Source organism: Budorcas taxicolor, chromosome 12, assembly GCF_023091745.1.
Source record: "Budorcas taxicolor isolate Tak-1 chromosome 12, Takin1.1, whole genome shotgun sequence".
In the NCBI taxonomy this organism is placed as follows: Eukaryota; Metazoa; Chordata; class Mammalia; order Artiodactyla; family Bovidae; genus Budorcas; species Budorcas taxicolor.
In genome coordinates, this window is record NC_068921.1 from 32044872 (window position 1) to 32058857 (window position 13986).

General features: G+C 45.3%; 1 protein-coding gene across 1 annotated transcript in view; it reads left to right on the top strand.

Moving 5' to 3' along the window:
• FLT3 (fms related receptor tyrosine kinase 3) overlaps positions 1-13986 on the top strand; it is a 66684-nt gene that overhangs the window by 40479 nt on the left and 12219 nt on the right. The window contains exons 10-17 of the mRNA XM_052650028.1: positions 4183-4286; positions 5270-5378; positions 5643-5821; positions 7315-7421; positions 7519-7651; positions 7733-7837; positions 12169-12279; positions 13688-13841. Of these exons, the coding sequence (XP_052505988.1) occupies positions 4183-4286; positions 5270-5378; positions 5643-5821; positions 7315-7421; positions 7519-7651; positions 7733-7837; positions 12169-12279; positions 13688-13841 (1002 nt within the window). The remainder of the gene's footprint in view (positions 1-4182; positions 4287-5269; positions 5379-5642; positions 5822-7314; positions 7422-7518; positions 7652-7732; positions 7838-12168; positions 12280-13687; positions 13842-13986) is intronic.

A 13986-nucleotide genomic window follows, 5' to 3' on the forward strand; every position in this document is an offset into this window, starting at 1 on the left:
CATCATTCCATTTTATGAAATATGGAAACAGGTTATGTTACTTACCCCGGACCTGGGGCAAAGTCAGTCCCTTTCATTCACTCTTATTTTCTGAAATTGCCTTAAAAAGAAAAAAGATCTAACACCCGCAATTCCACCACCAGGGCTTATATTTCAGACTTTGTCTATGTAACTGCCATGATAGAAACAGAAGTATAGGTTTTTGTATAAACATGAAATTAATTGTGCCATTTGTCACCCAATTTTTCCCTTTAAAATATCATCTCTTGCTGTGTGAATAAGTGTATTATTATTTACATGATCACTTTTATGGCTACATGGTATTCCACTTTTCAGAAGATTTTATTTTGTCTAACTCCTTGATGGGCATTTACTTAAGGTTTTTTTTTTTTTTAATTTGCGTCTTTGTTTTAATGTGACTTTCTGACAAGGTATACCCCAGAGTAAAGCTTCTAAATGTCTTTTTTATTCAAAATGATTCCCAGACTTAATAAGGCTCATAGTAATGATGATCTAACGCATTTATCATGTTTACTATGTGCTAGGCACAATCATTGGAGAAAGAAATGGTAACCCACTCTAGTATTCTTGCCTGGAAAATCCCATGGACAGAGGAGCCTGGTGGACTGCAGTCCATGAGGTCGCAAAGAGGCAGACACAACTTAGCGACTGAACAACAACTAGACACTATTATAAGCAGTTTATGCAAAACTGCTTTAATAAAAATTTAACAAAAGCTACTCTAACAACCATATAAGGTAGATACTATCTTCACTTTGCAGATAAGGAAATCAGAACAGAGAGTTTCAGTGACTTGTCCAAGGTCACACCGCTGGATGATAGCAGTGGGCATTAGTCTCTCAGTCATGCCCGACTCTTTGTGACCCCGTGGACTAGAGCCCACCAGCCTCCTCTGTCCATGGGATTTTCCAGGCAAGAATACTGGAGTGGGGTTGCCATTCCCTTCTCCAGAGGATCTTCCCGACCCAGGGATGGAACCTGGGTCTCCCGCATTGCAGGCGGATCCTTTACTGGCTGAGCCACCAGGGAAGTCCGGGAGATAGCAGAGTCAAAGCCTGTGTTTGTAACCATCACTCTGGTACTGCCTCTGGACACCAGTTCATTTCAAATGTTCAAGATTCTCACACCCAGCGTGTGAGAGAACAAACATACAGGTGTGCGCTTTCCTCCTTTGAAATGTGCCATGCTTCACTATTGGGGATTTTTCTTGATTTAAAATGTTTTGAAATTTTTCTTTTATTATATTTTGGCCATGAGGCATGTGTCATCTTAGGTTCCCCACCCAGGGATCGAACCCACGCCCCCTGCATTGGAAGCGTGGAGTTTTCACCACTGGACTGCTAGGGAAGTGCCCACTATTGGGTTTTTAATGATTGTATTTCCCCAGGATTCTGAGCTACCCTGAAATAAAATAAAAGCAAGCTTAGTATTATGTAAAGTGACATAAAATCAGCAGCACCTCTCCCACCCCTGTGTCTGACCCTGGACAGAAACATGTGTGGACCAGGTTCAATTTCAGCCAGACTGTGCCCGCTCCACACCCCACTGTCTGAGTGGGCAAGGTCTCCTGATGGGGCCTCCCAGTGCCACGAAGAGCCCCTCAGTCTTGCCAGCCCCCGACTCTCCGGTTTCAGAAGCTCTCAGCTTCCCCAACTTGCCCTTTATTATTCCCTATCCTCCAGTTTGTCTTTCATCATCCCTTGCTCTTTGAACAAAGCCTTCTTTCTAGTGAAATTACTCCCCGCGCTGCTGGAAGTACCTGTGCCTTCTCAAGTCCTCCCCTCTGGCCGCTAAATGAAAACTGAAAATCACCTGCATTTTGCTCATAACAGAGGAGAAATCCCTTCTCATTTGTACTGAGAATACATCTTAGTCACCAAAGGTGTTTCACCGTGAACTCGTTTCCTGATCTCCCATCTCCTGCCTGCTGGCCATTTTCAGAAAAGTCCCAGGGAAAGAGGAAGTTTTGAAACTCCCTGGTCCTAACTGGTTAGTCCTCCTGGAGTTTCCAGGGGAGGGTCAGCACTGCAGTCATTGCCCTTGAAGGGGTCAACTGCCATAAATAGGACAAGTGGACAAGTGGTTGAGGAGGACTTGAATATGCAGTTTTTTTGGTCCGGGCTGTTTCTATGACCAGTTTCCCACCTGGAAGAGCGAGAACGTTTCAGATCCTATCTCATCTATCCATGGCAAATCAGGCTCCATTCAGACAGCACAAGAGACTTAGGAGGGAAACCGTTCAAAAAAAGATTTCTGGGACTTCCCTGGCAGTCCAGTAGTTAAGACTCTGCACTTCCAATGTTTGATCCCTGGTCGGGGAACTAGGATCCCACATGCCAAATGGTGCAGCCGAAAAAAAAACCAAAACAATGCAGTCTCCACTTAAAAAAAAAAAAAGACAAACCAGATTGCTTTGGTCTACGCAATTATCGATTGTTGTATTGGTCATTTCTTTATCAAATTGAATGATGCTTTTAGCATGGTCCCTGGCCAGCCAGACTGGCTTCTCTTTTAATCTCTTGTTCCTTTGCAGAGCCTTTGGCTGTTGTCCAGTGAGAATTACATTTTCGCTTGTGGGCGCTCACATCTTCCTCTTCTCGGACCACTTAAACCCTGCCTTCGTAAAGTCTGGGAGTTGCATGTAGTGTTGCTTACTTTTCTCCCTAAAGTTATAATTTGCCTTTCCCTCCATCTTTCTGTCATTTTCCACTGCAGCAACCATTTCCTTCTTGTTGTCCCGAAGTAGGTCAAGATAAGAAAGTCCCCTTTCTGCCTCTTCAGCCTTCTTATTAACGAGGCAAACAAAAAGCTTGTTAGATGCTCGCTCACTTGGTAGGAAATGGAATCTCCCATCACTGTCCACAGTCAGAATTACCTTTGAGCTTCCAAGTTAAGGTTGCAGAATGTTGGTGTCGGATAAACCGGTACTCAGAAGCTGCTCTGGCGGTTGCTAGGCGGATGGTCCGACTTGGGAATCAGCTGGGATTCTGGTCTCTTTCATCTTCACATCTGGTCCAGCACCTCCTGCCTCCCGTGGTCCTGGTGCCTCTTAGGTTGGCTGTTTCTGCTCCCTCCCCGTTTTCCCTGCCTTCGACAGCACTCATCTTTTCACACTCTGAGCTCTTAAGTCTGATCTTTTACTTCTCTCCTATGACTTCCCACATTGCACGGTAGCTGCATATTTACTTGTCTGCCTTTGAACCCTTCGTTCTGTGAGAACAGAAATCTGATTTTTCTGACTGACTGTTGTATTCTGGATTCCTCCCACAAACAGCCTGTGCCATTGATGGGAGAATGAATGAGTGAATCCATGAATGAATGAAGGACTTACTGGGTTACTTCCCTCCCATACACTTTCCTGCTGCATTTCACTCTCAACTGAAATACTGTTCATCACTTTCCTCTCCTGCTTAGGAGTCCACAGCATCCCCTCCCTGCTTTCTCCATCAGGTCTAAATAACTAGGTTGTTTTCCAGGGTCCTTGATCAGTTGGCCCAGGTACAATGTACCTGGTAGGTATGACGGGTAATCCCCCATACCAGATACCTGGTTGGTATGATGGATGAGCACTCCAAGTAGATACTAGAGCCTGCTGATACCACCCAGAGATTTCTGGACAAACTCAGTGGATCTGAGCCCTCGTCGCTGTTAATTGCTATGGGAGTTAAGGGCTGGTCATAGGTCCTACCTTGGACCAGCTTCAGAGAGCTGTCCTTTCAGGAAGTTGAGGGGTCATGGGCTCTGCCACCCGCCAAGGTTTTTCCATGTTTCTGGGAAGTCAGACTAGTCTGGAATGGATGTAACCATAGTGGCTGGAACCTTCTTGTCTCTCTTAGGAGCCCCAGCCTGGATCAGGCCTTCTCAACCTTTAATGTGCATGTGAATCACAAGGAAATCATCTTAAAATGTAGGCTGTCAGTCATTAGGTGTGGGGGAGGGGCAGAGCTGGGACTTTGTATTTCTAACAAATTCCCAGATAATATGGAGGCTGATGCTGCCTGTTTGTAGACCACACTTTGAGTAGCAAGTGAAGACACCACCTCCACTGAGCTTGAGAGACTGAAGTGTCTCCAGGGAGACTCTTCCCAAGCACACCATCACTCATTTCAGCATCTCCTCAAAGAATCTGGCTAAGTCTGTCTTTAACTCTTTTCCCAACAGCATATCTAAATTTTGCAACCATAAACACCAGCCAGGACAGTATATCTTCCATGCAGAAAATGATGACGCCCAGTTCACCAAAGAGTTCACACTGAATATAAGAAGTAAGTGAAGAGGGTGGGATGAATGGGGAGAGTAGCATGGAGACATATATTACCATATTAAATTAGACGGCCGGGGGTGGGGGTTGCAATATAAGGCAGGGAGCTCAAACCAGGGCTTTGTGACAACCTACAGGGGTGGGATGGGGTGGGAGGTGAGAGAAGGTTCAAGAGGGAAGAGACGTACATATACCTATAGCTGATTCATGTTGATGTATGGCAGAAACCAACCCAATATTGTGAAGCAATTATCCTCCAGTTAAAAATAAATAAATCGAAATTTAAAAAAAGAACCAGAAGTGAAGTAGTCAAGAAATTTTATTTCACTCTTGTGACTCCTTAATGATGTATTAACTCAGACCAGAAAGAGCTAAGCAATGGCTTAGGGAAGGAGTGTGATGAAACTGTTTTGACCTGTGGAAGTGTTCTGAAATTGTACCTTCATATCTCCTGGCTCTGTTGATACACAGACCTCTTTGCGGGCTCATCCTTTTAAGTGAAGATGCTGAGTCCATGTCCTCTCTGAAGGTGCTTTAGTGTATCACTTTACTGGTTTTAGTACTTTGAAAGATCATGTTAAGAAAAAGCCAAAAGTCATACTACCTGCCATTTAGTCATTTTAATAATTTTTGTTTCTTTGGTCTATGAAAAGAGGAGAGTACCTTTCGTTGGACTTTTTCTGCAGATGCTTCTCCTGAAGCTAAGACTCATTTTAGGGTGACCAAGTAGACAGAGTCCACACCTGCATTCTCTCCAGGAAGGGTCTAGTGATGGACAGGGGTTGCTCCCCAGAGAGGTGGTAGGGCTGCCTGCACCGAAGGTGACAGGACAAGGGGAAAGGACCCCCCTCTTTGAGTCCTGCCTGAGACAGCCTCCAAGAAGCACAACTGCTTAGAGTGCATGGGCAGCCTATATAAACCTGACTTTGAAACCCTTTCTGAAAAGCGCACTGCTCCATGAGCTTGTTTTCCTCTTGTTTTCGACAGGGAAACCTCAAGTGCTGGCTGAGGCATCTGCAAGTCAGGCTTCTTGCTCCTCTGATGGGTACCCTATACCATCCTGGACCTGGAAGAAGTGCTCAGACAAGTCCCCCAAGTAATGAAGACCTTGGCCTCTCTTGTGTTAGAAGAATATGAAACTCTCTCTGACGTACTGACGCTTTCTCGTGAATTCAGTTTAAGGAGAAACGCTAGAGCATTTCAAATGCTTACCTTCCTAGTTGATCATAATTCTCAATGATCACAGATTGTTTCTGATAACCTATAATAGATGTGTCTCTTACAGACCCCATTAGAGAAACCCTTACTTCCAATCTGATGACAGTCATGCCCCTTTGACTTCTCTGCCATTTATTTTCAGCTGCACAGAAGAAATCACAGAAGGAATTTGGAATAAAAAGGCCAACAAGAAAATGTTTGGACAGTGGATATCGAGCAGCACGCTGAACATGAGTGAGGCCGTCAAAGGGTTCCTGGTGAAGTGTTGCGCCTACAATGCCCTCGGCACGTCCTGTGAGACAATCCTTCTGAGCTCACCAGGTAGACAGCAGTCGCTATTGAAACATGCCACCTTCTGGAATTCCCCACTAGAAGTTAGGCCCTGTCTTTGGCTTTTATTTGGGGGAGTTTTACAAGAGTGTGCAGATTCAGTGTGTGAGACGAGAAGGCTTTTTGAGTCAGGCAGGAATCCCCACTGAATATACATGTTCTGTAGTTTAAGGGCAGAGTGACTTCTGCTGATGTTACTGTAACTCATGAATTCAGGTAATGTGGGTAGAACCCCAAACTCCTGGTATAGTGGGCATCTACCCTGACGACCCTGGTGCTCAGTGGTACGGAATCTGCGTGCCAAGCAGGAGTCTCGAGTTTGATCCCTGGATCAGAACAATCCCCTGGAGAAGGAAATGGCAACCTGGAGAACCCAGGTTCTTGCCTGGAGAATCCCATGGACAGAGGAGCCTGGTGGGTTACAGTCCCTGCGGTCGCAAAGAGTCGGACGTAACTTAGCAACTGAACAACAGCAACAGCAAACAGAGATCCGGATCCAGGGAGATGGATTTAGTCATTTGGAGTCTTTACCTCTTTCCCTTTCAGTTGATCTCCTTATTTGCCTTTTAGCCTGCTGTTTTATCATTTTTGGTTTGATATTTAGAGCCCTCTGAAATTAAGCAATTCTGAAACCTGGCCGCCTACACTAATGGTTTAGAATCACCAGCATCCCCAAACTAACTTCCCCACATTCATATGACAGCTTCACTGTGGGAACACAAGTTTCTTTTTTTTTTTCAAAATGAGGTATAGTCGAGTTACAATGTCGTGTTAGTCTTGGGTATACAGCAAAGTGATGCAGTTTTATATGTGCATTCTTTTTCGAATTCTTTTCCATTATAGTTTATTACAAAATACAGAATATGTTGATAGTTCCCTTTGCTGTAGAGTGGGACTGTGTTGTTTGTCTACTTTATGTCTAGTAGAAAAACATTCTTGATTCAGTCACATGTGTGACTTTTCAGATTCTTTTCCACTATAGTTTATTACAAGATATTAAATATAGTCCCCTGTGCTATAGACTAGGACTGTGTTGTTTATCTATTTTATATATGGTAGACAGATTTCTTCTATTTTTTTTTTTAATCTGGCTTGACTATCCTATGGGTTTAAATAGATGTAATCCTGAAAACCCCTAGTAAATGATTTTTTAAATTGGGCTCAGAGGATTTCCCTGACCAACCAGTGGTTAAGACTTCATCAATGCAGGGGGCATGGGTTCCATCCCTGGTCAGGGGACTAAGATCCCACAAGCCACAGGGTGTGGCCAGATAAATAAATAAAATGGGTTCAGAATCATCTAAAATTTTCTGGGAAGGAACTGTCCTTTATATGAATATGGCCTGACTTTTCTGTGGGCTTCTGTGCGTAGAGGGCTTGTAAGCATCACAAATAACAGCCCCTCAGGCAGGACGTGAGAGGTTGTAGCGAGCCTGCGATCTCCGGATTCTCACCCACTGCTCCGGGATCCTCTTCCGTTGCAGGGCCCTTCCCTTCCATCCAGGACAACATCTCATTCTACGCGACAATTGGCCTCTGTCTTCCCTTCATTGCCGTTTTAACCATGCTGATTTGTCACAAGTACAAAAAGGTAAAACCAAAGGTTAAAAAAAAAAAAAAAGCCGTCACTGTGTCCCATATCTGAAGAATGCCCTGTGGCTGACTGACTTATTATTTCCTCTTGAAAGCAATTTCGTTACGAAAGCCAGCTGCAGATGGTGCAGGTGACCGGCTCTCTGGATAACGAGTACTTCTACGTTGACTTCAGAGAATATGAGTATGATCTCAAATGGGAGTTTCCGAGAGAAAACTTGGAATTTGGTAAGAATTGGATGTTTCGCCTGTTTCCTTCCTGTGGGAAAATCCTCAACGAATGCTCACTCACTCACACGTGTCTTGCAGGGAAGGTCCTGGGATCGGGTGCTTTTGGAAAAGTGATGAATGCGACCGCCTACGGAATTAGTAAGACAGGGGTCTCCATCCAGGTCGCAGTCAAGATGCTGAAAGGTACCGAGACGCGCCGAGAGGGGAGGTGCCGCCTGCCGCCTCCTCTTTTCCATCATGGGTATGGGTACGGCTTGCCCGGCTTCAAAGCTTAAAAGGGAGTGTGTTGGGGTTGGTGTCCACTACGTCATGAATGTAAAACTCAAGTCCACCTCCTCTTCCTCTCCTCTGTGTGCTTAGGTGTTTTTCTGCTTTGGGGTTACCATTGCTACAGGCAGCTGTGTGTCTTACGTGGTGACATGAACTCTGGGTAGAAGAGGGCATCGCCTTCTGTATCCCCACTCGTTTCTTAGCCCTCCCTCCCCAACATCCTCCGTGAGCATCATTCACTTAGCAAGAGCGCCCCCAGCTGGCTCTAAGTGATCATGACCCGCACCCTCCACTGCCCCACCGTGAACTAAGTCTAATGGGCATTTTTCTGTCCTCACGTAATTCGCATTTTCAGCACAAGTTGGCGCGATCGACGGTTCCCTCCACCTTTATGTGCTCTCTTCCTTCAGTTTCCATGGCGCCGTATTCTTCCGGTTTCCTCCCACCCTCTGACTGCTGCACTGTCCTTGGCTGCTCCCTCATCTTCTCATCCATCTCTCACGTGGAGTTCCTGAAGGCTTGCTCCGGGTCCCACTTTCCTTTCCACTCCTCACCCTCAAGGGCTGTCTCAACTCGCCCATGACCTCATCCCGTGTACCAGTGGTTCTCACGATTGCATCTCCCTGCTAAGCTTCAGGTTATGTCCACATGCCTGACTGTCTCCAGAGTCCCTCAAAGACAGCCTATCCAAAGTGGACTCTTCCAACCCTGGCCCTTGGGCCCTCTCTCATCAATTGGTTACAAGTACCAGTGACTGGCCACAGGCCACCCAAATTGGGCCAACCAGGAACTTAGGACTGACTCATCCTAGAAACTATCCTCATTGTAACTATTCCTATCAGGCTTCCTGCAGGTGCCTCTTGAGCCCATCTTCTTTTCTCTTAACCTCTGTTACTGCCTGTCTCTTCCGAATGGATGCACCAGCCTTCCAAGAAGCTACTCTATATGCACTCTTACCTCCTTCTGGATTCTGAAGCCCAGGTGATACTTCTGATATGCAAAACTGATCACATAATTTTACTACTTAATCTTCCCAGTTGCTTTCATCTTGCACAGTCCACACAGCCCAGCACGATGTGGCTGCAGCTTGCCTCTGCCCTTGCAGCTCTCAGTTCCTCTGGAGGGCCGTGTTCTTCCCACCTCAGGGCCTTTACACATCCATCCTTCCCCTTCCCCTTTCACGGCATCACCGCCTGCTCCTGTAGATCTCAGCTCAGATACCACTTCCTCTGGGAAGCCATCTCTCACACCCCAGATGAGCTCAAGTTCCTTGCTAGATGCTGTAGCTCAGCTCCCTGTGGGCTTTCCCCACCCCCGATAAAATTGATCACAACTATAATTACGTGGCTGTTTATTTATTTAGCTAGTGTGTTAGCTGCCCCAGTAGTCTGCAAGCCTCATAAGGGCAGATCTGTATATTTTGAATGCTGTCCTCTATCTCTTTCTTTTTCTTTTTTTAAATTTCACTGGAGTATAGTTACTATGGGGTTTCCCAGGGGTAAAAAAATCCATCTGCCAATGCAGGAGACGCAAGAGACGTGGGTTTGATCCCTGAGTCGGGAAGATACCCTGGAGTAGGAAGTGGCAACCTGCTCCAGTATTCTTACCTGGAGAATTTCATGGACAGAAGGAGCTGGTGAGCTATAGTCCATGAGGTTGCAAAAGAGTCAGATACAACTGAGCGCGCACACACACACATAGTTGCTTTGCAATGTTGTATTAGTTTCTGCTGTACAGCAAAGTGAGTCAGTTATACATATACGTATATTTCCTCTTTTTTAGATTTCCTTCCCATTTAGGTCACCACAGAGCATTATGTCAAGTTCCCTGTGCTCTACAGTAGGTTCTCATTAGTTATCTATTTTATACACAGTATCAACATTATATATATTTCAATCCCAATCTCTCAGTTCATCCTACTCCGACACCCCTTGGTATCTATAAGCTTGTTCTCTGTGTCTGCTTTGCAAATAAATTCACCTGTACTGTTTTTCTAGGTTTCACAGATAAGTGATATTCTATGATTTTTTTTTTCTCTTTGTGACTTACTTCACTGTTTGACTGTCTCTAGATCTGTCCATGTCTCTGCAAATGACACTGTCTCATGCCTTTTTATAATATTCCATTGTACCTCATCTTTATCCATTCCTCTGTTGATGGGCATTTAGGTTGCTTCCATGTGGTCCTCTTTCTTGATCTTGGCCCATCCAGTGACTTCAGGACTTCTTTCTCATCCTTCCCACTCTGAGTTCACTTGGTTAACTCCTGTTTTCCCTCAGGTCTCAGCATAAACATTTAGTATCCCTTTCCCACCCTCCCCAAGTCTGAGTTAGGTGTCCCTCTTGTGTGGGACAGCATGCTACATTCATTTTCCACGTGGCATTTATTTTTTATTTTTATTGAAGTATACTTGATTTATAGTGTTTTCTTAGTTTCTGCTATACAGCAAAGTGATTCAGTTATACATATGTATACATTATTTTTTATATTCTTTTCCGTGATGGTTTATCACAGGATATTGAATTTAGTTCCCTCTGCTATACAGTAGGACCTTGTTGCTTATCCATCCTGTAGATAATCATTTGCATCTGCTAACCTCAAACTCCCAGTCCACCTCTGCCCCATGCCCCTCCTCCTTGGCAACCACAAGTCTGTTCTTTACGTCTGTGAGTCTGCTTCTGTTTCATAAATAGATTCGCTTGTGCCATGTGGCATTTACGACACTATGTTGTAATTCATTTACTTGTCTCCCCTTTCAAGGAGGCTCTGAGCTCCAGGAAGACAGGGGCCGTGTGTTTCTACTATTTATTCCCCCAAGTCCTGACACATTGCCTAGTAGGCATTCAATAAATACTTGTTGAATGAATGAATGAAAGTCAGGGTAGTGGTATATGAAAGTACTTTGAAAAAGTTAGGGTCGTTGTAAAGTATGTTCTTTGAGTCATGAGGAATAGGACATGGACACCTGAGAGGCACGAATCCTTGTACAATGTGAGGCAGTGGGAGATGGGACGCAGAGTGGGTCCTGATGTGCTCAAAGAAGGATGTCACTCCTAGGCCAAGAGGTTGGAAATCCGGATGCTTCTGAGAGCTTGCACAAGTCAAAGGAGATGCACTGCATCTCTAGAAAAGCCGCATAAAGGCTAGCATCTTCCAGCATGAAACAATGGCACCCAGAAATAGCCAATCAAATCTCCATTGAATGTAAAGAAGTGGAGGGGTGGGTGCCTGGTGGGCAAGATCCTGAGACCCTGCCCTGGCCTCTAGGGCTCCAGCACCCTCCCAGCAGCGGCAGGTGTCCTGACTACCTGGGCACATTGGCCTCAATGACAGGAGATCTTTAAATTCACCAGTAAGTACCTCCATGCCACATTTCTAAGCCAGATGCCAAGTAAAATTTGCTAAACTATCTAGCCTTACTCCAGGGGAAGTAGTAGATACATTCTAGCCTAGTCAGCAGTGATGGTCCTCATTATCAAGTAAGGAGTTTCTTGAGAACTTGGTCGGTGAGAATTGGTCCTCTCGGACCTTCTCACCAGGCTTCCCAGGCGGCTCAGCGGTAAAGAATCTGCCGGCCAATGCAGGCAATGTGGGTTGGTGGGTTCAGTCCCTGGGTGGGGAAAAACCCCAAGAAAGGAAATAGCAACCTGCTCCAGTGTCCTTGGCTGGAAAATCCCATGGACAGAGTAACCTGGAGGGCTACACAGTCCGTAGGGTCAGAAACAGTCAGAGCCAACTTAGCAACTGAACACTCAGGCAGCATGCGTGACCTCCTGACCGCTGGATTCCTGACAGATTTAAGGTTCTAGGTCTCAGGATCACAGGCTGGAACCCTCACTAACATGCCCATCTTGTCACTCTATGACTTCAACAAACCAAGAGTCAAAAAAAAAAGAAAAGCATGCTTCTCCCTTCAGCGTATTCATTAACTTCTACTGTGGAGGAAAGTCATGTGTTATTATTTTTTTTCTTTTCTTGTTTAAGGGTCAGTTCTAAAGGTTTTTATGTTGCAGGTAGAGAGAAGTTCAATAGAAAAAGCACATTATTTAATTCAACTTTCATGCTGCAATCTTTGAAATTCTGCCTTAAAACATAGTGTATTACTATTCAAAATGTATGCATTATTGAATGTATTTTAAAACTGTTATGCAAATCTCTGAACAGAGGAAGATTTTAATTTATCAAATAATCTAAAATACCTATTTTACTTCCATTTTTCATCTGTGATGCCCTGCCATTGACAGAGAAAGCAGACAGCTCGGAGAGAGAGGCGCTCATGTCTGAACTCAAAATGATGACCCACCTGGGCAGCCACGAGAATATTGTGAATCTCCTGGGGGCGTGCACCCTGTCAGGTAACCGGTTCCCACTCAGGTCACCTAGAAGAAAACATTTTAGCCTGGAGACAAAGATGGTGTTTATTGTCCTGTTTCTCTCCTTTTTGCAGTCACAGTGTGGGCCCCCAAACCCGAGTGGGATTAGACATACAGTGCTTCAGGGTTAGATGCATCAGTGTAGACAACGCCAGTCTTCACTGGGCAATGTCATTGAAGTCTAACTTACTTAAAAGGAGTTCCCTGGCTATCCCGTGATTAGGGGGCTTCCCTGGGTAAAGAATCCGCCTGCAGTGGAGGAGACACGGGTTCTATCCCTCGGTCAAGAAGATCCCCTGGAACAGGAAATGGCAACCCACTCTAGTATTCCTGCCTGGAGAATCCCATGGACAGAGAAGCCTGGCAGGCTACAGTCCATGGGGTCACAAAGAATCAGACACGACTTAGGCACTGAACCACCACCACCACCAGTAGTTAGGACGCAGCATTTTCACTGCTGTGTCCAGGGTTCAATTCCCGGTCAGGGAACTAAGACTCTGCAAGCCTCGTGGCGTGACATGGCAAAAAAATTAAAAAAAAAATAATAATAACAACGTCGCAAGCACATTTTGTGTGTCTCTCTCTACCTGCCCAGGAGGTGCTTCTCCCTGGCTGCAGAGCTTGGCCACTGCCCCTACTGGGCTGCTTAAATAAGGTGCAGCCATGGAGGGCCTTCAAACTCTATTCTTCGAGAATTCAGTGGAGCCCATGCTCTGATTCTCTCCCTTCTGCCTGGAAGTGCCCAAACCCTGTGCCCAAGCACACTCCTTTGGGATTAGCAGCCAGAAATAAGGAGAAAATGGATTTAAGAGGTGCGTGCGTGCTAAGTCGCTTTAGTCAGGTCTGACTCTTTGCAGCCCCGTGCACTGCAGCTCACCAGGCTCCTCTGTCCATGGGATCTCCAGGCAAGAATACTGGAGTGGGTTGCTGTGCCATCCTCCAGAGGATCTTCCTGACCCAGGGATCAAACCCACATCTCTTGCTGTCTCCTGCATTAGCAGGCAGATTCTTTACCACTAGCAGCACGTCGGAAGCCCTTTAAGAGGTCACTAGGGATATATTTCTCCCTCCTCAGGCAAACCACAAATCAGCATATATTTACCAAGTGGTCCCAGTGCAGGCAGCATATTATTATCCATTGTAAACTGGAGAGTCCTGGGGGCCAGTGGTTATTGGCTGAGCCAAAGTGGAAGGCAAGAAGAGACAGCTTTCCTAAGAGTCTGGACAAAAAACTGAAATTGACTTTAAAGTCCAAGATGAGATAGGTTCAGAGAGAATTGTCCTCCCACCTCTCCCCACCAAGTTCTTAGAGTGGGGTTTCTGCTACACTGATGTCTAAAAAAACTGTTCGGTGTCTGTATACCTGGAATTAAAACCATCACTATTTCAGGACCAATTTACTTGATTTTTGAATACTGTTGCTACGGCGACCTTCTCAACTATCTAAGAAGTAAAAGAGAAAAATTTCACAGGACGTGGACGGAGATTTTCAAGGAACATAATTTCAGTTTTTATCCCACTTTCCAATCACACCCTAATTCCAGGTAAGAGACTTATAATAATACATTACAGAACAGACAAAGTATGATGGTTAAATGCACCCCACCAGCCAGTTTCTAAGGGCCACTGTCCAGCACAGCATGGTCTGTGTGTTTTAAGACCTAGGAAGGTCATTTATGTTTGCCATAG